This window comes from Scatophagus argus, chromosome 17, assembly GCF_020382885.2.
Source record: "Scatophagus argus isolate fScaArg1 chromosome 17, fScaArg1.pri, whole genome shotgun sequence".
NCBI classification, from domain to species: domain Eukaryota; kingdom Metazoa; phylum Chordata; class Actinopteri; family Scatophagidae; genus Scatophagus; species Scatophagus argus.
Window position 1 is genome coordinate 4,482,049 of NC_058509.1, and position 26,752 is coordinate 4,508,800.

Sequence of the window (26,752 nt, forward strand, 5' to 3'; positions counted from 1 at the left end):
ACACCCAAGGGTTCACATCGGCTGTTAGATTTTTCTCACGGTCTTTATCAGCGAATATCTGCCCTCAGTTTGTTTAAAGACGATTCAGCTTGTTTCTCATTTCATCTCAATACCCCTGACGCTACGTGCTGTGAAATATGACTCTCATTAACGTTCAATACACTACTTCACAGTTTCGTTTAATCAGAAAACCAACGTTTGATCACACTACTCGTGAATTGAATGCTGATTCCAGGTGAATCCTGGAAAGTGTACTTTCCATATGACATTCACACATTCCCTACTTTTGATAATAAGAGACACATTATCATTTCATGTTACTCAACTTTAGAAATCAATAGCCCAAGCCAAACTAATAGCTAAGGAGAGAGAATGAAAACTAACCATACTTTCTAAACTTTAACCAAGCATCACAGTTCTTCCTTGCCTATGAGTTTTAAAATCACGATGTTTTTGAATGGCAAGTGAATGCAGCATTAGTCCTCGTTTTTTTCATTGCGTGACGTCAAGACGTGTGTACTGCCCAGCCAAGATGGCTGACAGCATCCCGTTAAATCCGGTGCGAAAGAACTCGAAGAGAATCCCGTATTACAACGCAGCCAGACTTTCAAGGTATGGAGCGGCTAGGTGGGCTGTGTCCTCGGTCGAGCACTGGAGTAAAGAGCTTTTTAATCTAAAATGTTGTCATTTTGCTGCTTCGCTTGCTCCCAGACTCCGTGACTGTGGCTTTTAACGTTAGCTTGTGTTGCTAGCAAGCACTGCTGCTGACAGCTCCTTGGCATTTCTCCTTTGACAGCTACTTGGCTTGCTTGCCTTATCATTCATGACGCCAAAATAATATAATTCTGTCTTTACTAAGACCAATACAACAACCTTTAAAACCTCTTAGGGTGAGTGTGCTTACGTTAGTCACAGATGAACTGTTTGTTGACCGCCCGCACTGCTCACTCCCACCCCCAGGCAGTCACATGATAGTTTATGTATGAGACATAAGTCCACGACCTGTCATAAAAATGCTGTTGCATGCTTTAGTCTTCATTCATAAGCTTGTTCATTTTTTCAGACTGGGCGAGGATGAGCTTATAAAACCCTCAGGCTCAGGAATGGACAGGAAGTGAACAGGTCGAATGACCAGGTACACCAGTTGACGTTAGTCGATTGTTTACATACCTTAAAAGAATATGTTTAAGCCCACCACAAATTGGCTTTGCATTTTGTGATGATGTTTAATTTATTATGTCACATTTAAAGTTGGTTTAGAAGGGAAACGACTCTTCCATTCTTTATGCCTTTCACTCTCAGTAATAACGTTCATGTGACGGTTAATTGGGCCCCGTGGATAACTTGAACTTTGGCGTTCAGACTGCTGGGTCAGCTACGCAGCAGTGGTCTTGAAGCTCTTACATCAATAAAGCTTTTCCACTGACACTGAATGCAATCACTGTCAGCGATACCTGTGCTGCACCGGCGAGTCAGCAAACCTTTTAACAAACCCAAGTTACCGCTGGGTCGAGAGTTGAATTATTAGGCAAGCAAATGTGAGAGTTCCACAGCAAGAAACACAATGGCTTTTAATGTAGCTTGTTGGCCCCAACAGTGTGCAAACAAACCACAGAGACAACAATGAGAAGTCACTGGTGAGTTGTCTCAAGCACAGTGTTTGCTGAGGAGATCCTGTAGAGTTGAATTGTAGGTTTAGAACCAAATCCAACAAACAAGTCAAAAAGTGCTCATCACCTGAGACTGCTTTTTGAGTATTCAGCATGATTGTTATATGCAATGAGAATAATTTGTGGTTAGTTAGTTATCTAGAATTTTATTTGGGCAGCCTGCCCAAATATATCTCCCTCCACCCAAAAGCATTTCTATATATTCAATATGTTTTCTCTTCAGGAGAAGGAAGTTAAGATATTAGGTTAGACTGGTTGAAACCCTCATTTCCATTTGAATGCAGTTGAAATTTAAATAAAATCACAAATTAGCTTGCAGTGACGTTTTACTGTCAGCTTTCAAGTGTTGGGTAGCTCCCTGCCACGAATAACTAATGTGTTAGAAACATCGATTAGTTCATTATACTTAATTTCTTGTAATGTGAGTCTTCTGTCGCAGATGTTTTTTTTTTTCCCATTTAGAAGTTGGGCGTTATTTTCTCACCAGTCGTTGACGTTTTCAGATTCTCACCTCGTGTGCAGAAAACACTAAAACATTCATCAGTAAATATTCAGCGAGTCTCAACACCTCCAGCTGCACCTTCTCAGACTCTCATACCAGAGAGTCGTCTGCCTGAGCACAAAAAGTGCTGTGAAAATCATTAAGCTATTATTTTTTCTGTATTTTGGGGTGCATTTTTCATTCAAAAGAGGCTGTGAGTAATAGAAACAGTCTGGCTTTTTAGACACTAAGTAAAGGGGCACCACTATGTTGGTTTTGAAAGTCATCTGATGCTATGTGGTGAAATCTGTCAGATATGACTGTTGATGCTTTAGTGTCTAAAACGTGTCAGAGATCAGTGTGATTACAAGAGCTTTGGGCTTAATTTACTGACGATAAATATCTATAAGAGGAGGTGGATTCTCTCTTGTCTCTTTTAACCAAACGAGCCAATGAGCTGTGTTAGACATTTGCTTAATATTTGCTTAAATGTCAGGGTACGACAAGAGATTTTCATTCAAGATTGTATTCACAGTTTTAGGTGAATCTTTCCTTTTTACTCTTTAAGTTTTTTTGTGTTTTGACATCTTCGACCATGTGAGACTCAACTTATGCCATTTGTGTCTTTATCTTCTGTTCAGTTGTTTTCATACCTTTTCAGTGTATTAAGACTTTCTGTGTGTGTTCAGTGTGAAACTAACTTTAACTTTATTGAAACTCAGCTGCTATTGTGAGCCCATGTAGGTTTTCTCCTGATAGGCTACAGACCGTCTTGAATTCTTTAGAGGGACCTCATGAATAAGACATGATGTGCCTCTCAAGAGTGTTTCCAGTGTTCCTTTATATTGTGAATAGGAGACGTATTCCACAGTACTTAAGGATGGAAGAACTGAGCCAACTATTCTAACTAGCTTTAATGTCGGCTTTTCTTCGGTTTTTCCACCAGATTTTGCAAATCTGGTGCCACGAAACGTGTTCTCTCATTCTTACGTCTTGACAGTGAGCCAGCTGCAGGCCACACAGCCTGTATGTTGATCATGTATAATTCATTGTTGATGTGGTTTGAAAGAGGGGCATATTTTAATGAGAAGAATAAATGCAGAGTGTATAATTTTCAATGTAATCGAGTGTTAAGTACATTTTAGATGGAAAATCATTGCGAGCGAATGAAAGTTCACTCAAATGTTATCGCTCCTCATTCAAAACAACGAGTGCTGCTGAAGACAATCTGCTGCGGTCTCCCGATGAGTTTCTGTTTGATGTTTTACTGTACTTTGTCCTCACAGATACTCTCTCGAAGATGAGGCCTCTAACCTGGATGAGATGCCTCTGATGATGTCGGAAGAAGGCTTTGAGAATGACGAGAGCGACTATCAGACGCTGCCCCGGGCCAGAATCAATCAGAGACAGAGAGGCCTCGGCTGGTTCCTCCTGGGAGGGTGGAGAGTCCTCTGTGGGAGGTATTTCTACACCTGTACCTTGTTGTTGTTTGTATATTTTTTTATTTTACAACATAATGACTTGTGTGCTGACTCAAAGACGTCGCATTGTGGTGTCATGCTGCTAGACGTTTTGTCCCGGCTTCATTTTAGTTCTTCTTCTGTGCAGGAGAAAAGTTACTGAAACTTTATTGATGTAAGATTGAAAGTTTCTGCTTCTGCTTTTTGCCCCTGCTATGTTTTTACTTTCTGCCACATACTGTTCTCAGATATAAACTTTAACACACTGTTCTTAGTTTTTCTCAGTTCAAGTTTTAGTGTAAAATGTATGTTAATCATAGTTCAAGAATAATGCAAGGTATTTTCAGAAATAGTAAGCGGATATGCCATGTAGACAAAAGTATTGGGACACCTGACCATCACACCAAACAGGGCTTTTACGACACCACATTCTAAACACACACAGACATTTTTGCAGCTATAACAGCTTTCACTTTTTTGTGAAGGCTTTCCACAATGTGTTGGAGTGTTTCTGTGGGAATTTTTGCGAGGTCAGGCACTGATGTTGGACCAAAAGGCCTGGCTCACAATCTCTGTTCCAGTTCATCCCAAAGGTGTTGGATGGGGTTGAGGTCAGGGCTCTGTGTGGGCCAGTCAAGTTCTTCCACACCAAACTCATCCAACCATGTCTTTATGGAGCTTTGCTTTGTGCACTGGGGCACAGTCATGCTGGAATAGAAAAGGGCCTTCAACAAACTGTTGCCACAAAGTTGGAAGCATAGCATTGTCCAAAATGTCTTGGTGTGCTGAAGCATTAAGATTTCTCTTCACTGGAAGTGAAGGGCTGAGCCCACACACTGAGATACAGCCCCATAAAGAGGTGTGTCTGGATACTTTTGTCTGTATAGTATATGTGCTGTTTTCAAACCTAAATAAATGCCTCCTCTGCTCAGCAAAGTCACATCATTTGCAATCCGTAGACTAGTTCTGTTACAATACTTCCATTTGGACCTTTACCCTCTCTGAAAGTTGCCAGTGTTTATTCATTCTGTAAATCTATGAGTATAATGTCAGTAAGTATTCCTGTGATGATCAGTTAGGATTTCATACGCACCGGTAGTTGTGCATGAAGTGCAAAGAGAGGATAAGGGCATGTTTTTGGTCGAGTTCCTCGTTGCGCACCATCAGCCCAAAAAGATTTTCAGGTCAAACAGAACGATGCGGTTTATCCAGTTAATGATTAATTTGACACGTTTTGTCCTCTAAAGATGCTCCTTTCTGGCTAGGAGAAGAGAGTGTTTGTTTATGCCAGAACAGTAAAGTGTGACATTTATAAACAAATGTTTGTGCAGCACCTCGTGCCCAAAAATTAACATTTACCGAATTTCATAGAATATTCAGTTTTTCTGGGGTTGTTAGTAGTGCGTTCTCCAGTTGAAGCTGCATATTGATCCCCCCCCTCCAAGTCCCCCCACTAATGAACAAATCGGATTTTTCACAGCTGACCAGTTTGATGCTTTCCAGTAATTTTATGTGTGCTTAGTGTGGGATTATAAAACACAAATAATTCACTGTGAATAAGCCCTGACTGTTCAAATGGCTTATTATTTGAATAGCATTCATTTGCTCAAATAATCGCCCTTATGAAACTGGACTCAGAGTGCATAGAGACAGAGAACGTCGAGGCCAACACAAACAAGACTTTTTTTTTTTTTTTTTTTCAAACCAAAGTTGATTTATTTAGTTTTATGCCAACTTGCTTAAAAAGTGGAAAAGCCAAGTCGATCAGCATGACGGTATACACTGACACTCTCTCCTCTTCCCCCCAGGTGCCAGTTTAGGTCATGCTCACATCAGGCTGCCCTCAGTGTAATTTACCCCCACACTACACCTGTGTTTGCATTTGATATCAGATATGCTAGATAAGCCCCAGTGCAGTCATTAGCAGGTTGATAGAAAGTCAAATACTTTTTGAAAGGTAATCCTACAGTCCATCTTTTCTCTCTAATCTCTTCTTAGACCTTTGATAATATCACAATAATAGCGTAGATACACAGGAAATGGCCGTTCTTTTGCATGTTGGAAAGAGTTGACATGCGTTAAAACCAACACGGAAACAAGGACAGAAACGCATCATATTCCGCCCTACAGAATGTTTGTTTGCATGTCTGTCTTTTGACTTATTGGCTTATAAAGTGTCCGACTCCCACAGAATTGACAGAGGAATTCCCTCCTCGTGATAATAACCTTTTATGATCATTTAGAGGACCTCTTTATCAAAAAAAAAGTGTCAAAAGAAACCTTGAAAATCTAATTAACACCGACAAGACCAGAGATATAAATAACATCTGCACTGTGGGATGTGGCAGGGCGCAGCTGCAGAGCTCAGTGGCCACAATTATTTTAAAAACAAGAAAATTAATGAGAATGTAGGTTCTAAAACTCTCAATATTTATTGAAACACTACATGTTGTAAAGGGTTATTTTCTTTTTAATTAAAAAATGTTAAGGAGTTTCTTGACATGAATGTTATCATTTAGATTCGAAATCATTTTGTCCCCTAAGTTATGCAGTGTACTTCCTCCTACCAAGTTGGTAAATCCAAAACTCACATGCATCAATTTTTTCATATTTTTCATTGCTTTACTACAGCTGTCTGACAGTGGAGGACTAAACACAGCTATGCAATTTAGAGCTCGACAATCACTCAGTGCTAAATATTTCCTGGTGAGAGCTTCCTCATTGTTAAGGTTTGCTGCTTTTCTTTGATTTATGTGATTGTTAAATAAATCTCTTTTAGGTTTGGACTGTTGGAATGACTAAACAAGCCATTTAAGAACATTGTAGGTGTAGTATTTTAACACTGGATCCTATCGCACCCCCCCTCCCTCTCAGCTGCTGTGACTGCCTGGCCCACATATGTCGGAGGAAGAAGGAACTCAAGGCCAGGACGGTGTGGCTTGGCTGCCCAGAGAAATGTGAAGAGAAGTACCCCAAAAACACCATCAAAAACCAGAAGTACAACGTCTTCACCTTTGTGCCTGGGGTGAGTTGGAGAACAACAGAACGAAAGGAACTCGCATTCTTCTACGGTCCCCACTGTGGCAGTTTCACCCTCCGAGTTGAAATATGCTGATCTTCTCACAGATTAACAGTATATGGGGCACAGTAGCATGCACCGGGGCTTAATTGTTAACTGTTCTGTCATTAAGTTAAGGGTTTACACTGTAGGGGACATTAGAGATCCATCAGACTCACTTATTAAAAACCAAATGGCTCCATGATTAAGAGGGCTGCCTTCGGCCCGGGCCATAAAATGTCAACTGTCTATTAGAGACGTAGATATTCTCATCGATGTTGAACAAAACGGCTCTGTTTTTCTCCCTCCACTTTGAATTATTAAATACACACAAATTGAGTTTAGCAGTGTGCATTTTTCCCTAAAGGTCAGGGGGTTCATTAGCTGTAGAGCATCGACCATTGATCCAATTGTCTCTGATAATCTGTGACTGGATGCAGGACCCTCATTATTGCAAACATTATTCAAAATTTGACCTTAGATGAATAGAATACTGAGGGATCCCTGTTGATGGATGGCCCATTAGCAGAGGGCCCTCAGTAAGTCACAGGTGGCACTTTGATATGTGTGATTTAACAAAGTTGGCCTCTTTTCCTTCTTCATTTTTTATTGTGGCTGTCAGTCCTGTTTGTCTTGTGCTTGTATTTATTCTGCACCGACCGACACGGTACCGAGTTACCGCGCCACGTGAAATGTGAAATCCCTGCTGCGAAACACGCCATCGGAAACAGAAGTTCTCAAAGTGTCAGAGTTTCCATTAGGTTGATGTTAAGTTAACGGCATTAACATGTATCTTATTCCACCGTGGAACATGTACAGTAACCCATCCCGTCTGCGCTGTTGTTGCTGCTGCATCCTCTTTGTCTTCTTTGGCAGCTGTTGTTGTCTTTCACTCACCTGGCTGACGTGGCCACTCACCTGTCTGAATCCTTGTCTTCTGCTCGCCTCTCAGGTTCTGTACCAGCAGTTCAAGTTCTTCCTTAATCTCTACTTTCTGGTCGTGGCCTGTACCCAGTTTGTGCCATCGCTGAAAATCGGATATCTGTACACGTACTGGGCGCCTCTGGTAAACGCACTTCAGCTTTTACTTTGTTATTGATTTGTCCACCTTGGATTGTGCCACAAATGTTGTTCATATTTATATATGAGAAGTTATTATTGTTTATCTGAAACATTCTTTATGATTGTGATTAATGCATGTTGACCTGCAAGCAAAGCCAGTTAAAGCTGAAATGATTAATTGATAAGTTTATCATCAGAATCAGATGTGAACATTTGGTGCTTTTCTCACTTTTATTTATTTGAAAATGGAGTTTGTTGGGTTTTTGCACTGTTCGTGATTTTATGGCGTCAGATGAATTGTAATATCTTTTTTGTCGGCATTGTTCATACTAAATAGGCTAAATCTACTTTAATTAATCCAAAAATACATTAATCTCAGAACAAAAGCAAGTAGATCACCTACATTTCAACACATTTAGGACTGTTGAGCTGTCTTTATGTCCCGTGAGGTGTTTAATTTCGCTTTACAGGTGCCATCTTTATGTTACACTGATCATCAAGCTCTTTCTCGAAGGGTAAAGTCAAACACTTTGCTTTGTCGTGGAACTCAGTAGTTCCTTCAGCAGCTGGCATAGTTTTTGAGTTTCTTCTCATGTCACGCCAGTGGATTCTGGTGTTAAATGAAGCTTTGTAAACGATGGTGGTGTGGTTGATCTTTTCTGCTCTCTTCGTCTCTCAGAGTTTTGTGTTAGCCGTTACGATGGTGCGAGAGGCTGTGGACGAGGTGCGCCGGTACCAGCGGGACAAAGAGATGAACTCCCAACTCTACAGCAAGCTCACAGTGCGAGGTCAGTGAGAGGACTGAGAGAAATCCACCCGCAGCCCTCCAACTGTTTGCTGACAATATGATAACGGATATTCCAGCGTACAGTGAAGCTTCCCCCCCCCCAATGCAATTAAGAGACGACACCTCACTGGATCTACACTTGTAACAGAAGTCATTCCTTTCGCTGTAATTGCATTGATTTTTTTCCTCTCAGTTTCTCAAGACTGTATGATCTAAGGTCTGTCCCTTTGTTGAATGTGTGGTGAAATCCCCCTGTGTGGTATCTGTGACTGGGACACTTTCACAATCACACTGTGTGCTCATGTGCTGCATGTACACAGTTAATGTGTGCTTGGGCGCTAAGAAGAAGAAGAAGGGTTGCAGCGGATATTGAGGCAATAATAACTGAGAGTGACCCTCTCAGTGCCATTGTTTTATTGTATGCCCCAGACCAGTGATGAAAACAGAAGGCTATCACATTATCATGCTGGAGGTAATCAATCTGTTAGAAGGTGAGAGAGAAAGTGAAGAGCAATAGCAAAAAGTGGGTTGTGGTTTTAGGACTCGACGTCATTTTCGAGGAGCAGAAATCAATTCCTGCTGTTTATTTCGCGGCCATTTAAAAATTCACAGCACATCTTAAAGTCTAATTTTAATGTGAGGACTGCTGTCTTTTCGTCTTTCCTCAGGTAAAGTTCAAGTGAAGAGTTCAGACATACAAGTTGGGGACCTGATCATTGTTGAGAAGGTAAAGCTTTATTGTACAAAGGAGTACATTCATTTATTAATTAGGAGGCAATTTGGAATATATTACCTGCATTTTGATGTTTCATAATGCAGTTCCATTGAAAAGCATGTTGTTTTACTACATAAGAATTAGGTTGTGCCTTTAGCTTTAACACCTCTGTGCATTACACACCATCTCATTCCAATGTGAGGCACTCAGCACAAGAAGTAATGGCTGCAATACAAAATCTTGTCATTAAAGATTTAACACGGCATTACTTCACTGCTCAGGTCTGAGGTCATTTGATTTATTTTATTTAATTTATTTTATTTTATTTAAGTATTTGCCTTCTGTCCTGATTTTTGTATTTTTGAAAATGTTGTCAGCACAGTTTTATGCCTCACCGCACATTCTTTCACCTCTAAAAGGAAAAAAATCTTTTTTTGTGAGCAGATGAAAAGCTTCTTTTGAAATACATGGAGTAACACAACTGTGTTGCTTAACCGTAACTCTGAAACTTATAACATAACTTAACTCACCAGTTAAACATGTCATCTTGAAATTCAACATGAAATCTGCTGCCGTGAAGTGGATAAGTTAAATTTCCATAACCGTGTGTGTCGGACAGGCTTTAAAAACTGTTTCTGTTTCTGGTCAAGGTATTGACCTTGTTTAATTATTCATGGAGATTCACAGGGCTTTTGCAACAGTGTGCTCAATAACACGCCGCCATTTGCATTTCTTGTTTCTTTCTGTAGAACCAAAGGATTCCTGCAGACATGATATTCCTGAGAACGTCGGAGAAAAATGGTGAGCAGGCAAAGTGTTGGTGTAACTTTATCAATGTGAAGCAGGACAGTGCTGAAGAGACGAAAATCCTGCTCAGCAAAACTCCTCTCGGATTGATAAAGCTTTCACAATGAGGAAAGATATCTTGATAAACATTAATAAATCATTGCCTTAGATCAAATAGTGATGCAAAATAAAATAAAAAACCGACAGGAAAGCTTTTTGGTTGAACTTTGTGTGCACTGTGGCACTTTGGAGAACTGTGTCGCCATCATTTGGGTGAGAAATGTGACTTTTCCCTGCAGTCCTTTGACATCATTTGATCAAGGAAGCAAGTGATTCATAAGATTTATGTCACATCCTTCTAGTGACTGATGATGCAAATTCCAATTAATCAATGCGCTGCATCAGATCCTGGATCCTCTCTAAGGGGCACCAGGAGGAAATGTTCTGAGGACATCATTTCCATCAATCTTTGATGTGCCAATAACCTTGGCAGGGAGTTGTTGATGTCTTTATGCCGCCAACACACACACACACACGCTCAGACACATACAGTCTTTCACACGTACAGTCTCGTATACTTTGTCTTTCACACACACATCTCAGTGACGGTCTGTGAGGAGCTGAAGTGCCATCACAGCAGAAAGAAAGCATGAATCATCCTCCTTGTGTTAATGTTTTCCATCATAGTTAACCCTCCAGGGATGCTTTACAGCTGCCCTTTAGCCTCTCTGTCAGATAGTTGCTCTCATCCATCAGTTTCATATGTAATATTACCTCGGATCAATACGGGTCACGACTGCTCAACATTTATCGGACCCCGCCGTGTCCGCAACAGCTGCAGATGCTCTGGATTGTGCTGCAAGCTATAATTTACTGTGCTTTTTTATTACACTAACGGCACCTTCAAGGGTCTCTAGAAATGCAAATATTTTTGGCTCACTTCAAATATTCTGCTTTATGAGTGTGATATTGTTTCAGTCCAACACTGAAAGAAGTAGATAAACAACACGGACCACATTGTTTTGTTTTGTGTGCGCTCATTTAAGGGAAACAAGGGGACATAAGATTCAAGTGGTTACCTTTCAATACACCTGAGGTATTTCATCATAACTTTGTTTTCCAGTGGGTGTGCAGTATCTGTGTATTTTAGGAAGAGGCAGGTATAAGTAACATACGCTACATAGACAAAAGTATAGACACCTGACCATTTTTTCAAAAGGGACTTTAATGACATTTCATTCTAAACACAGAGACAGCTTCCACTCTTCTGTGAAGGCTTTCCACAACATGTTGGAGTGTTTCTGTGGGAATTTGTGCCCATTCATGCAGTAGAGCATTTGTGAGGTCACACACTGATGTTGGACCAAAAGGCCTGGCTCACAATCTCCGTTCCAGTTCATCCCAAAGGTGTTGGATGGGGTTGAGGTCAGGACTCTGTGTGGGCCAGTCAAGTTCTTCCACACCAAACTCATCCAACCATGTCTTTATGGAGCTTTGCTTTGTGCACTGGGGCACAGTCATGCTGGAATAGAAAAGGGCCTTCAACAAACTGTTGCCACAAAGTTGGAAGCATAGCATTGTCCAAAATGTCTTGGTATGCTGATGCATTATGATTGAATACTTTTGTCTATATAGTGTCGCTACATGAACACGCTGATCACTGTATGGAGTGCAAACCTTGCAAACAGACACAACTCAGCCTTGTCGGCTTTTCTGTCCTTTTTCAGGTGCTTGTTTTATCAGAACGGATCAGCTGGACGGAGAAACAGACTGGAAACTGAAGGTTGCTGTTGGCTGCACACAAAGGCTACCAGCAGTGGGGGTATGGATACGTTACGATGTCACGAATCTCTGGTAACAGACAACCTGGCTGTGAATGAGTGCTCTGTTATCACTAAAAGCATTGCTCATCAAATGAAGTTGTCTGGCTGCGATGGAAACCTAATCACTGATGACAGACAGCAGGAACAATCCAGAGCTGACAGCGGCTTCCTTTAACTGGAGGCGATACTCAACACTTAAGATTCAAAATGAGTTGAAGGGCTTTTTTTTCTTTTTTTTCACTTAATGCGATCAGAGAATTAAAGTTTCAGCAAGCCATTTGATGATTGAGCATATTGGGTTTCCAGAGACCTGAAGATAGCGAGAATTGTCTTCATGTAGTCACCGTTTAACCTGCTTGAGAACATCTCCCAAACTCAGATTGTGAGGTTCTGCCTCTTCCTCTGTGAAATGCTGGAGCAACACGACTCTCCATTGGGGGTTCAGTAAAATAATCTTCCCTGCTCCTCTTTAACCGCTCTGCCCGTGTTCTCACCAGGAGAACACTATCTGAGCATGACTGAGGGTTGCCTGGCTGCTGCAGAGGCTGCCTGCCTGAATAATTTAATATTTACAATCAATTTTGTTCCACTCTGGACGACAAAAAAACAAAAAAAGGCTGGTTTTGGGTGCTTGACAGGCCGACTGAGAGAAATGGATGATTGAAGACTTATTGTTTGTTGTTTGTTTCTGTGTGTTCTTTGAGGTTCTATTTCTTTTTTTTTCTTTTTTAATTAAACTTTAATTAAAGGGTGTCGTTTCTGTTATGATCAATAATATTAATAATATCTAAAATAGGCTGTAGGTCTATTTTGCATCAGAATTTGCAATAAATAAATAATAAAATTGTAGACTGGAGAAAAATAAAAAAAAAAAACCAAAACGCCAACATAATTTTAGTTTACATTTATGTCTTTAGGGGAAAGTAATCTTAACTCAGGGTCCACTCTTCAGCTTTTTCCAGAAGAGAACTGATTAAACAACAAGATGTGGTTGAATATTTTGTTAGCAGCTGAAGCTTGATTAAGATTTTCCCTCTCATGATCAAATATATTTATCACATGGATTCAGTTAATATGCTCATCTAATGACTACAACAGTAAAACAAGCCTAAACGTGTAGCCTGCAAGCAAAAACCTTTGCAGAGATTATGTGCAACACCTGTTCAGTTTGTCCTTTCAAGAAAAACAAAGAGGAAACCCTGTGTTTTAAAAAAATAACTGTGTTAATTCAGGTGCATAAATCCGTGTCTGTATTTTATACTAACATATTTTTTCCCCCCGCCTCCTTTTCGGTCACGTCGTCCCGTCTCAGGACCTCTTCTCCATCAGTGCCTACGTCTACGCCCAGAAGCCTCAGTTGGACATCCACAGTTTCGAGGGGAACTTCACAAGGGTACAGTAGCTCGTTGACGTATTTATAGGCTGTAAAACAAATCTTAAACACATGCAGATTTTCTTTTATTTTTTTTTCCCCCTGTAGAGTCAGGATTGATAGAAGATGTGTATCACATGCGTAGTGTTGACATGTGGCAACAATGAGAGCTTGTGTGTCCATCCGGGCCTGTTGTCATCTCCAGCAGGCTAACCTTTTACATCACAGGCAGGTTCTCGCAGCTCCAGCTCCATCCATCCCGTCCTGCTTGTTGCTCAGTGATTTTTTTTTTTTTTTATTAATAGCAGATTAGCGCAGCCCCCACAGAGAGGAGAGCTCCAGTACAAAGGGAGGCTTTGTGGCCCGTCTTCACTCTTGGCCACACACCAGGCTTAGTGAGCGAGCACTTCCTCCGCTCATTCATCCTCCGTGGCCTTCCTTTGCATAGGGTGTGCTTTTAGTCTGAGCAGGATGGGAAAAAAATGGGTTCCCACAGATCCGCAGCAAATGAACTTACCTATTTATGAGGGGTTTCTTCCCCTCCCCGCCCCCTTTTTTTTTTCCTTGAGACGGATATGGTGGCTTTGTTTCTGTGGTATTTATTGAGACCCTCTGCAGTTATGAACACTGTAGTTTGATGCCAATGTCAGAGCGGTCAAGCGTTCTGCAACCAGCCATTTATTTTTCATGCACCTCTTCCCATGTTTGAGTGGACTGACAGGAAGTGGGTGCTTAGGTATCATAATTATCATATCAGACAGGCAATTTGAGCCGAAACTAGAGCCTTGACTCTGTACTCCTGACTCAAGCCGTTTTCAGCTTTCGTCTTTATTTAAGAGAGAGGGGTAGAACAGGAGGGAGGGTGAAACAAGAGGCTCTCCAGGGGATTATTTATCACTGAAATCTCATCTATGTGCACCTTCTATACTGATTTTAAAGGGAGCCTCTATCGCCATGCCAAATCTAGTGAAAGTATTGATAAAGGGACTACTGTATTGCTACAGTCGGCACAACTGTGTCAGGTGCTTGTGAAAATTAATGGCACAGCAGAGTCCGGGCCATTCTAGTCGAGCTGTGTGCGCCCTCGACTGAGCTCATGTTCCTCAGTTCGGTTCTGCTGAAATCTTTATTTTCAGGGACATTTTGTTTGCCGTGGCAAAGAGTTGCCCAAAACAGTTAATAAAATGCAAACAGAATCATTTCGCTGTGCAAACTCTACAGCTTTGCGTGCAATTTGGTTTTCAAATAGGGTTCAACACCACAACCGCAATATGTATACACACAGCTGAAAATATTAGTCCTCAGATGAAACACATAAAACTTGCCGGTTGCACCACAGATGTTATCCATGATGCCGTATAATTTTTGATACATCAGAAAAAACAAATGTAGGAAAACACTAGAAATCGATTTCAGCTTCAGTTTAATTTAAGCGATTTAAGCGAATGAGCGGTCTTTTTCTGTGTCAAAGAATACTTCATGGCTTCTTGTTCTTCTTCTCTGCCCCACGGCCACTTTGAACCACGCTAATTACAAGTTGTTCAGTCACAGAAATAAATTCACAATGTTGAGGTGTTTGTTTGAACCACATATCTTATCTTGCTAAAATGAATGAATCCAACAAACAAACCAACATGTCTGCCCTGCTCTGCTGTGTGTCGTACTGCCACGCTGTAGTCATCAGAACTCACACAATGAAGATTATTACAGTGAACACTGTTTGTCCTTTTTTCATTCCTCCTGTAGGAAGACACAGACCCACAGATCCACGAGAGTCTGAGTATTGAAAACACTCTTTGGGCCAGCACAGTCGTTGCATCTGGTAAGTAGATAACGACTTTCACTTGCAGCCTGAGCTTCATCAAAGACGCGTCAAGCACCTTAACTTCATGGTTCTGCTTTCTCAGGTTTACACATTATGTTCATGTCATTCCTCATGGCGCTCAACACTACATGCAGCCCCTCCTCCAAAAAAACAGTCAGGAGTGTATATAACCTCAGCGGTCCTGGTTCAGGACAAGACGGGGGTCAGCCCCCTCCACTCACCATGGTGGCACACAGTAGGGTAAACGTACTCACATAAATGTAGTAAATGGAAACACATTAATGCACATTTAATTTCAGAAATTTGCTTAAAGCTTTCCAGAAGCACTTAAGTGATTCCAGTGATTCTGCTTCGTCTTGGACTCAAGTTGTGCTTCACAAAAGATAAATAGCTAAAAGTAACAATTAATTTCATCATGGATTTAATATGTTATTACTGCCATTAGTCCATTCAGTTTATAAAATGTCGAAAAAATGCTCATCACATTTTCCCAAAGCTCAACAAACGTCTTCATGTTGCTTCTTTTGTCCAACCAACAGTCTAAAAAGTCAAGACTCTTCAATCACTATCCTAAATGACAAAGAGAAGCAGCGAAATGATTAGTGAACTATGACAGTAATTCGTTTCTTTCATTCGACCTCTCAGTTACACAATTAATTTTTGCAGTTCTGTTCGTAGCTTTTGGCCTCAAAGGCGTTTGATTTGATGCTGCTGTGAGCTCCTTTGAAGGACTGTGAGAACGCAGAACAGTTGAGGTAATCTTCCCTCGCGTCGACTGAGCGATTCCCCACAGAAACGGTTGTGTCAGTTGAGAGTGTTTGTGACTCTCCCAGCGATGGCCACAGCATTGATTTGCGGTGTTGCTCTCCCCTCTGGCCTGACCTTGACCAGAAGAACAAACACACACACTCACACACTCGCACAAAAGGCTTGACTTAGACCCCTTACATCATCTCTGCTTGGGAATGTCATTGCCCCCCCCCTCCACGAGCCTCCCCTTTACAGACACTCCCTCGACCCTGCAGTTCTGGGCACTTGAACCGGCCCGGATCGTCGTGTATTCACTCCCTTGTAGGCCCCAGTCCAGCTGTGATGAGAGAATTAGTTGTTCGCATATTCAAATTGAAACCCCGGTGCACGCTGAGCCGCACACAATTTGTCACACCGCTCGATATTTCTGAAGTTAGAAGTCAACCAGAGCAATTCATCACCTCCCTCCTCAGGTCCTGGAAGCGGTGTTCGCTTTCTCTCTCCGCCTGCACTTCACTTTCCTCGCCTTGTTTCTTTCTTGCCAGTTTTATAGTTTGGGGATTTCAGGGGCTGTATTTAGGTTTATTATTGCCTTTGCTCTTCCATTAAGCTCATTTAATATTAATGACTCATTAATCCTTAGTAATAAGGCCACCGTAATGAATTGGCAAATAAAGATGGCAGCGTATCGATCAGGTTTTATGAGCTTCCATAGGGTGGCTGAAGGCCCTGAGAGTCTAAGCGTATTAAACTCCTGTCTGTTGGCCTGAGTGGCAATGAGACAAAACTGCCTCAGCTCAGCCTTATTGTGTTTCCTCTCATGCAGTTCATCTTACTTGACCAAGATGAGTGTGTGTCCATGTGTGTGTGGTGTGTGTGAGATGGTGGGGGTGGGGTGTAGTTAATGAGCAGCATTACTTTCCTTTTCTCGCTCCTTGGCAGGCACGGTGATAGGCGTGGTGATCTACACGGGCAAAGAGACCAGAAGTGTACTGAACACGTCCTACGCCAAGAACAAGGTGAGTACTTCAGTTTTTGTCTTTCTGTCGGAAAGATGGAAGGTTGTGTGATTTGTTTCCTAGTTTTTTGTTAGAGATGCATTTCATGTCGTGTTATATCAGATTTTATAACTGGGAGGAGAGTATGTCATCTTAATATACTGTTAATCTGCCGATAAATTTCCTGTTTTATTGATTAATAGTTTTGCAATAAATGAATAAAATGTCAGAAAAAGCACTTGACAATTTCAAACAAAGTCCAACATGACATCTTCACATGCCTTGTGTTCTCTGAAAACACAAAGATATTCCAGTAGCTCTCCCATAAGTTTATTTTTTCTTGATGTTGGGAAAAAATATGAAGAATATATAAATATATCTTGGCAGATCTGGGGAGTTTGTACATTTTTCGAAAAAATTTCAAAGCATTAACAAACTCAAAATTATGAAAGGCCCGCCAGGTGATGCTAGCGTGAACATAAATGTTTCGTAAAAGCTGCAGAGGGTGAAACACCTCACACAAAGTAAAAGCTGTCCCAAGTTCCCCTCATGCCGCCGTTTCTCCCCTGCCTCTAATCGCCAATCAATCACTTTGGCGAGGTGGTTTTTTAACCTTGACTTTCTAGATAAAGTTGGACCTGTCAATGCTAAAGGTCAGCGCCGGTTGCTAATTAACCAAAGGGAAAATTAGCTAACCAAGGATTTAAATGACATTTTCATCTGAAAGTTAATCCCACAGAATCCCCATTGAGCGTTTTGTCCTCAGATTGAGGAGATTAATGAAAATTTGATTCTAAATATAAGATTTTAACTGGAAGATGGTTGCGGTAGATAAACACGGGTCAGCTGATAGAGGCGGGCGTCAGCGGGATCCCAGAGCAGGCAGTTTTTGGCTGACTTTTATACACAAAGTTATCACCTACAACCCCCCCCCCCCCGCAGCACAGTTTTGACACCAGCATCTTTTATAAAGAGCACTGATGTGGCCGGTCGAACGACGGGGGCCACTGTTTTGTGTAAGCTCGACAGTTGAGAGGAATTCAATATTTCAAGGAGATGATGTCAGAAGTGCCAATATGGAGACTGGAGATTGGGGGGAGAAAGTCGATACAGTGTGGCTGAAGTCGCAAGAACGTTTTGGCCTCATATAATCTGTTGTGACACCGGCCAGGACAATGCCTGCACTTGATCAATCTGACAGGACGTCAGCCATAGATTCACTCTTTGTCTCAGTGTTGTTAGACAGACCTCTGTCTGAGTAAAGAGACAGAACAATGTCATTTGACAAGAGGCTGCACTTCAGTAAAGATTTGTTTGAAGCACATATCCAAGTGCCAACACTCTGCTCTCCTCGCACGTCTCTCAGGCCGTGAAGCTTAGAGTTGTTTACAAAGATCTCAAGAATCAGTTTATTTTCAAACACTGAACAACACACCACTTAATGACTGATATTCTTTGGTTTTAACTTGATGAATATTCATGTCCCGGGGCTGCAATTCTTCGTCAGATTTCACACACACACACACACACACACTCAAATACTCGCCACACAGGCAGATCGAATCATTCCTTTCACTTTTAATGGCTTGGAGATGAATGGAGTAAAATATGCACTTTTTTATTCATTGATAGCATCTTTAGATTGAGGTAATTGAGTCCCGTCCCCCCTCCCCACCCTTGACTGAATGAATAATGACTTCATCTGATCCCGGGCAAGGCTTGGAAAATTTAGACCAGCCATTGTTCAAGCAGAAGGGGATCCTTTGCTTTTCAGGCATGCACTGTGCTCTCTGTCTTAATTTTTCTTCATTTTAATCCACCCAAACCCCCTATTTTTCTCAATAGCTCAACCATGAACCATATAGTGAGGCAGCAGGGTGGGGACATACCCGCCCGCTCGCTCCCCTTCTCCACACTCGGCTGCTGGGAGTTTTAACAGCGACTGATAAATCAGTCACACTGGTCTCCCTGCTCTGCCAGTCCTTAGGGGAATGGGCTTGGTGGGGGTTTAAGGCTGTGGAGGAATTTTGCTTGCTTTTTTTTATACATGCTTGCACCCTCCCCTCCTTTTCAGAGCAGTCCCTTTTATTTGAAGGAGGAGAGATGTTATGTTCTGCTGTTTTTGTAAGCGTGGTGCGTCAGAAGAAAGCCCTCTGTGTACAGGGCTTTGCTGTGAGCGCTGCCAGAAAGGGGAAGGGCACTTCTTTATTTGACATCTTTTTCCCACATGCTCCATTGGCTGGGTAATACACTCGAAAAATAAAAGACATCTCTGACCCGCTTTTTTGTCTTTTTTTTTTTTTTTTTTCTTTTCCAAGAGAGCGGTGACAATATGGAACTGTATTTTTGAGCCCTTTTGACTTTCTGTTGCATTCAAGGACAACACTCCAACATGGCAACAACGCAGATTGTAGTTTACCACAAAACAGGGCCACCAATAAACTTGTCGTACACACAGTTTGCATGATAAAAGCCTGCATTAAGAATGTCTTTCATTGGTTTTGTTTTTCTCCCTGTGTAGCATATGATCAGGCTTTGGGGCCAGATGGGAAAGTTAGCAGAAGTTGTCAGAGAAGGAATAAGTTGTTGTCTCTGAGTCTCCAGTTTGGACTAAATGCTGAAAGTTATTGTGTGATTCCCGGTGAACCAAAACATAATTGTCCTCAAACTACGGAAAAGAGGCTGGAAATAAATTATTTGGTGCTCTGACCTGGTTAGAGGACAGTACTGTTGATATCTGTTTATTTGTCCTCTGACCTCTTGTCCCAATAGGTCGGCCTATTAGACCTGGAATTGAACCGCCTCACCAAGGCCCTCTTCCTGGCCCAGGTGGTTCTTTCTGTTGTCATGGTAGCGCTGCAGGGATTCGTGAGCCCTTGGATCCGCAACCTCCTCCGATTCGTCGTGCTTTTCTCTTACATTATCCCCATAAGGTACTTCTTCCCCTCCTTTTTGTAGTAATTATTTGTTGTTGAATTAAATCTGAAAATCTCCAAGTTTGCGTCACTTTCACCCCTTCACTGTTGTGGTTTCTTCAGATTACAGCTTTGTTTTTCTCGTGTGTAGTTTGCGTGTAAACTTGGACATGGGGAAGTCGGCGTACGGCTGGATGATCATGAAAGATGAAAACATCCCCGGCACTGTTGTCAGAACCAGTACCATCCCAGAAGAACTTGGCCGGCTAGTCTATCTGTTGACAGACAAGACCGGTAAGTGTCCAAACATACAGTAGAAATACATCACATTTACTGTAAATTTTTGGTGAACTATAATTATAATTCACTTCAAAAGGTCAACTGGTCTAACCTGTGTGTGGTAGCAGAATCCTGTCGCAGAATTATGGCATGAAAGATCTGTATTTGTCTAAACAGGCTGACAATATTGTATGTGTATACTGTAGCTTTTTATGTTTAGCAATAATTTGCAAAAAACACTACGGAGTGCATTGCCCAGTTTTATGCTCCATCAGACCCTGAATGAGTCTTTTCAAGAGGAGTAGGCCACACTGAGCCCTTGATCACGACTGCATTAGTAAGCATGCATACGTTACACTGTGCCAGACATGAATGCATATCGAGTTCTGTCCTGTGGAGTCCAGTAATACTCAAAAGAGCTGTAATAAAAATGTGGAACCTAATGTTCCACTGAGATGGTGTTTTAAAGGAAGAAGCGCACGATAAAACAAAATTAATGAAATAAAACGCACAATAAATTACCAAAAATCTTCAGGGATGAGAATTTCCTGCAAGACGGAGCCTGAGAAGCAGTCACTCGTCATTGCAAACTGCAAAGAGCTAATATACTGATGCATCATTATTTCACGTGAACACAATAAGCCTAAAATCTAGTCTGATTTAGGATTGTCAAGACAAGAGCTGAGGGCAAAAGTTTCAGCTAAAATTTCCATGTGTTGTTCAGGGCTCCGTCCCTTATTTAACAATCACGGTGTGATCCTTTAAAAACAAACAGCTGCCCTTTACTAATTCTAGACAGTGTGTCAGAGTGATAAACTCCTGCGGTGGTCTTAACATGCTTCTTTGTCTTACCCTGCTGATCAGGTGGGAACAGATTAGCAGCCGAGCCTATTTATCCAGCTTTATCCAGGTATAGTTAAAGCACACGGAATGAAGAACAAACAATCAATCCAATCCAGAATCAGTTAACCCTGTGGCCCTCGTGTTTTTTGGAAGTCGGATGCCCTCCAATCAGCTCTATCAGCAGTCATCCCACCAACTGACATCCATTAAACAAGGCCGTTTGCCTCGTTTTCAGAGTTTTCTTATTTTTTCTCTTAGCGTCTGAACGTTCACTCTGTCGTTTTGTATGCAGCGTTGTGTCCTGTCTGTTGTTCAGAGGAGACACACGGTCCATATTGGTAATGAGATTAGGCCAATGAGAAGGCGGTCACGCCACCCTGCAGGTCTCATGACGCATTACAGGCAGTGGTCTGAGGACAAATGCTGTCCTCTGTGTGTGTGTGTGTGTGTGTGTGTGTGTGTGTGTGTGTGTGTGTGCTTTCAGAGACGTTGGATATCTTCAAATATTTCTTATCTTGTCTGATTAAGACACCTGTGATGCATTTTTGTCCTTGACAGTTTCACACAGCTGACCTGTTTCCTACAAATGCTGAAATGAAAACACAGTATATTGTATATATGTTGGGCAGTAACTAAGAAAAATTAATTTGAAATTCAACTGTAAAACGTCCCCGCTTTGCCCACTTGCAGCACTTTGTCTTGGTCCAGTTTCTTTCAGATTTGTTGTGTTGTAACATCTAAGCTGTCTTCTGAACTGCAGGCACTCTGACACAGAACGAAATGGTCTTCAAGAGGCTGCACCTGGGAACAGTATCCTATGGCACTGACACTATGGATGAGATCCAGAGCCACATAATTCAGTCATATGCACAGGTGAGATTCATCACCGTTCAAGTGTAGTAAGTGTATAAGTGTAAAGATCATTTTCTCAATTCATCTTTTTTTTTTATTATAAAATATTGAAAAAAAAGTCCATGATCATTTTCCAGATCCTGTGAAGACTTCTCCAGATGTCTTGTTTTGTCTTCACTAATGGTCCCAAACCCAAAAGACATTCAGTTTACAGTATTATAAGACAGAAAAAATTTTCACCTATGAGAAGCAGGAAGCAGAACAGTATTATGGAGGGGATCCTGATGGTAACATATACGTTTGCTAACCGTTTTTATTAGGTGCACTTAGCTAAAACTGATTGCAGTCTAATACAACAGTCCTGCAATAAATCCTACGTCGTTGAAACTGTTTTATATGAGTGTTGATTCAATCATTCAATCATTTTGGTGGCTGTAGCGTTTGTTGCTGTTGTTGAATCGTGTTGCGTCATACAGAGAGGTGATTCACACGTTAGTCATCCTCACATAAACACCAAAAAACTGCAATTTTTTATGTAAATGCTCTTACAGAACACAGATTATTCAGTCCTGAAATCCACTTAGATTCTTCATTTTTACTTTGACTTTGATCTTGTCATTTAGGTGTGATTCTACTTTGGATGTAGCTTTACTTTTTGTTTTTTTCCTTTTTGTTTTCATCATGAATTCCATTGAATGATATAAAATCTAGATGTTCCGGCATGTAACACTGAACAATAGGGGTGTGGCTACACTGCCATAAAAATATGGACCATAATTCACTCAGTGTTTTTCCTGCTTATTCCCACCTCTCCCTGTGGATCATTTTAATCAGTTTTTATATTCAGTTAAGCATAAGTTTTCCAGGAAAGAAGCCCATATTGTTCTTTTCATCATGGAGTGTCCCAGAGCGACTCCCCATACTGTAAGCAAGTGTTTTCCTCACTGGGTGGCTCAGATCTGGCTGCGGTCTTGACAGAATGATATTGTTCGTTGTCAGCCAGCTCCAAACAGCTGGCCGACACCGAAACCATCTGCCCCACACCCTCGTGTGTAATCTCAGCTAATGAAAAATGACTCGTCTTTTTGGAGCCGCGCAGCCCGAAAGCGGGGCAGAGCAGCGGCGGCGGCGTCTCTGCACAGCTGACTTTTACTCTGTAACCGCTTCTTTACCGTCACGCTGACGTGATTACAGGAAGCCTTTGCTGTTTTAATCATTATTATTATGATTTTAAACATTATTCCTGCCAGACTGGGGCAGCAAATAGCAGCTGTTATTTTCATTATTTCCTCAACAAATCAGTTTAGAGTTCAGCTGTAAAATTTTTAAGAATATCAACAAATACCCATCATGTGATGAGCTGTGATTTCTAACAGTAACGGAAACAAGTATTTTTATTCTTAAAATACTGGCAGATTAGTTTTCTGTCAGTCAGCTAATCGATTATTTGTTGCAGCTCTGATGCAGCTGATGGCGCTTTAAACCATCATCATCAAAATTAATTGCAGTTTTCGTGATAGTGATGCAACACCAAATAGCAACACCGACCCCATTTGTAGATGCTTTTAAAATACATAATATTTATTATATAACATCATTTGTTTTTTTTATTAAGACAACATTAGTGTGTCTTCTTCTGGTGTTTGTAAATGTTTACACAGATCTGTTGTCTAATTACACATGTAGCTCAGACCCTTAACTTGTCCGACAACATAACTTAATCGTCTGTCCATTGATCTGTCCATTGATCTCCCTGTTGATGGAGATTGTCATGTTGTGTCCTTACTGTACTCCCCATCGCACGTCCTTCCCTGCCTGTCACGACTGAAGGTCAATAATAAGCTAAAATCAAACGCTTCAGTAGAGCTCATCGCTCCTGTCAAACGCAGCTGGCACTGTGGGCCGCCTGCCTGCTCGCTCGTCTCCGCCCAGTTAAACTGACGGCTGACAGCGGGAAACATAAAAGACCCTCGAAGCAGATATGACACGACAAAGACGGTGACAGACCGCTTCCTCTCACCGTGTCATTTAACTTGAAAAGGGGTGTCGGGGTGAATTGGCTGTGAGTCTTGGATCAGATCTAGATGTCTACCATGAGCAGGAATCCTGTAGTGAGGGAATAACTGCAGCCTCTTAACATTTAGAATACTGTTTCTAGGCCTGAAAACATCATTAATTATATTTCATCTAGTTTTTAAACTGCTATGTGTATTAGTTGGTAATCATATTTAATCATCAGTTTTTCTAGTTAACTTTTGTAGAAATAGACTGTGAAAGTGAGAAATTAATTAACAGCAGGATGTAATTAGGGGCTTGCCAATTTTAGTCCACCATCCCCATGACTTGGATGTGATAAAACTATTATTATATATTAACAAATATAAACGATTAAAATACTTTTTCGTCGGCTTACATTATTTATCGTGATGTCAGGTGACCTCCCAGCCCTCCAGCGGCAGCACCAGCGGCTCCACCCCATCGCAGAAGACCCAGACGTCGGGCCCCAAAGTCCGCAAGAGTGTCAACAGTCGCATCCACGAGGCCGTGAAGGCCATCGCCCTGTGCCACAACGTCACGCCCGTCTACGAGTCGCACGCCGGCGTGAATGGAGAGACGGAGTCTGCTGAGGCAGACCAGGACTTCAGTGATGACAACCGCACGTATCAGGCCTCCAGCCCTGACGAGGTAAACATGAGATACAGTCAGGACTTTTTGATACTTCTGACTCGAGCAGAAGTCAAAAAGAAAGAAAACATTTGTCGGATTCGACACATGACACATGGCTGAACTATAAGGAAGGCAGCCTACTATGTTACATGATGACAGTAGGCTTTAGCAGTTGTAAGCATCGTGTGGCAGACACACATTTGGATGTCTGTCTTTGAGCTGCTTGGCTAAGTTGGAAGCTCCTTTTGTCTGAAAATGGCACACACACATTTGCATAACGGTTTTATAGATCCCTGATCATCAGCTTTGAATGTTTTTCTCTTCACTGAAACGCTTTAAAAATCACAATATATTGAACACTCCAGCCAGACTTGTTTTAACATCAGTATACATCAGAAATATGGTTCTTACATACCTGACAGATTTTGATTTTTGTTAAGAATTTATAGATGTTTTATCTGTTGTTTTAATTTAAATCTTTAATGCTTACCTTCAGACCAGACAAACCGTAAACAACCAGAACCCATCCGGAGATCGTATGTTGTTGACAGTTGTTAAAGTTTGACAAATGGTTTTCCTCTCCAGGACTCCATTTGCTCTTGTCATTTTAAATGTCTCGGATTAAATCCAGATATGGTTTTATACTCGCTTGCCCCTCAGGAAAGAACAAGCGTGGCAGATTATTGGAAGCAAACCTTATGTGGCCCCTCTGTGCAGTTTCCTGTCTGTTCTTATGTTTTATTGCCGATCCTAAATAACCCTGGTTTGTCATGATAGTCATTTCATGATCAGAAAGTCAGAGGTCGTGAACCCCTCGTAGAGGTTAAGCTATTTAATCGTCTGTATTTGCTTCCTGAGGATTTACTGCTCCGGCTGAAGGAAAAATGCACAACAGAAACCATCAGCACAGCTTCCTCAGGCCGTTTCTCCGTGTAAGCCATGACTCGAGTTGCTGCTAGGCCTCATATTTATTATTTCTAATCGCACTTTGGAGTTCAATCCAAGAATATGCTGATGATAACCGAATACTGGTAAGACAGGGAAAGATTATTGATCTGTTCCCTTCAGTATTTGTTTATAGACATGTTTTTAATAAATATTGAAGGGTAGTTAATCTTCCCACTTGGAGGCCGTTGACATGTGAGGCCTCATAAAGCCTTTGTGAGACTTGCGCACTTTGTTTCAAACCCACAGCCAAGCCTTGCAATCAAAATGAAGATAAAAAGGTGGAGAAAGATAAATTCTCAGTTTTCCATTTTGCCTGTCTGGACTTGATGTATATATTTATTTATATCCCTGCTCCATCACCTCTCTCCATTGTCTCACGCTGCTTGGATTGATCAATATTTAATTTTCTCTCGGAGACGATGAGAGGTGGAGGTCTGTGATTGTTGGTCCAGCTCTCCCTTCGCCTCCTGCTATATTCTTTGTTCTTCCTCTGTCCTTTTATTTCCCTCCCTCTCTTTTTCCTCCGTGTCTCCTCACTCTCATTGACTGCAATTGACTGCAGCATCAGATCTTGGCCACCGCGACTCCGTTAGTGATAGTTTGTTTTGGCCGTGGCTCTCTGCTCAGCCTCTCTAATGTAATGAGCCATCATTAAGGAGATGAAGTGGGCCGTCCGCCGAGATCAGAACGGGGGTCGCCTGACCTGCTGGTCTGTTACGCGGTGAACAGAGTCCTCCTGTAACCTTTGACCCTTGTAATCTCAGACAAGAGCATTTGACTGTAGCCCTTAACGAGTGCCATGTCCAGGAGAGTAGGTGCTTTATCATTTCCAACTGGGTGTAACAGGCTCGGTCTCAGTGAGTGTGCGACTGATACGTACTGTGAGGGAGGAAGTCGGTATCTGAAGTATAATAAATATAATTTCTTACATTTACTTCCGTAAGTGGTTGCCAGGCAAGCGGCCAGGCATCAGCAAATGATTTACAAAATTGTGCCATGTTTTAAACATTTCACTTTGAAGTTATAATGGTGCAGTTATGCCCCATATTTCAACTGTAAAAAGCTTGATATTAAGAACATTTGAAGATATTATATATATATATATATATATATATATATATATGATACATGCACAGATAGCTTAAAAAAATTAAGAAATGGTACATTCAGATTTGAAGGTAAAATAATTAGCGTAGAGAATTACAATGGAAGGGATACTGACCTCCTTTAAACGTAATCTGATTTCGACACCTGTGCCAGATGAATAAAAAATAAAGAATATGTTTTGATCTGGAGTTGTAACAACCAGGTGAAGGTCCTATTTATCCATTTATATAAAAGTGTTGAATTTCCAGTGATTCTATCCTAATTAACCAGCATTAATTACAGAACTGAGGAAGCAAATAACCAAGTAAAATAAAACCACAGGAAAAACACAAAGGACAACACAACAGTATTTGA

The 26,752-nt window shown here is 41.4% G+C and overlaps 1 protein-coding gene across 5 annotated transcripts in view; it reads left to right on the top strand.

The window, feature by feature from the left end:
- Positions 1-503: 503 nt before the first annotated feature.
- The window catches only part of atp9b (ATPase phospholipid transporting 9B), a 36,207-nt gene continuing 9,958 nt past the window's right edge, over positions 504-26,752 (top strand). The window contains exons 1-16 of one of the 5 annotated variants that reach the window (XM_046417423.1): positions 509-612; positions 1,064-1,149; positions 3,438-3,611; positions 6,486-6,636; positions 7,622-7,735; positions 8,411-8,519; positions 9,187-9,245; positions 9,983-10,034; positions 11,747-11,841; positions 13,155-13,235; positions 14,961-15,036; positions 16,732-16,808; positions 19,560-19,720; positions 19,854-19,996; positions 21,585-21,697; positions 24,110-24,361. In XM_046417423.1, coding sequence (XP_046273379.1) covers positions 3,475-3,611; positions 6,486-6,636; positions 7,622-7,735; positions 8,411-8,519; positions 9,187-9,245; positions 9,983-10,034; positions 11,747-11,841; positions 13,155-13,235; positions 14,961-15,036; positions 16,732-16,808; positions 19,560-19,720; positions 19,854-19,996; positions 21,585-21,697; positions 24,110-24,361 — 1,620 coding nt within the window. In that variant the 5' untranslated portion in view covers positions 509-612; positions 1,064-1,149; positions 3,438-3,474. Of the gene's footprint in view, positions 613-632; positions 657-1,063; positions 1,150-3,437; positions 3,612-6,485; positions 6,637-7,621; positions 7,736-8,410; positions 8,520-8,648; positions 9,010-9,186; positions 9,246-9,982; positions 10,035-11,746; positions 11,842-13,154; positions 13,236-14,960; positions 15,037-16,731; positions 16,809-19,559; positions 19,721-19,853; positions 19,997-21,584; positions 21,698-24,109; positions 24,362-26,752 lie in introns of those variants that run through there. The other 4 variants (XM_046417422.1, XM_046417421.1, XM_046417424.1 and 1 more) reach the window with 4 other exon arrangements.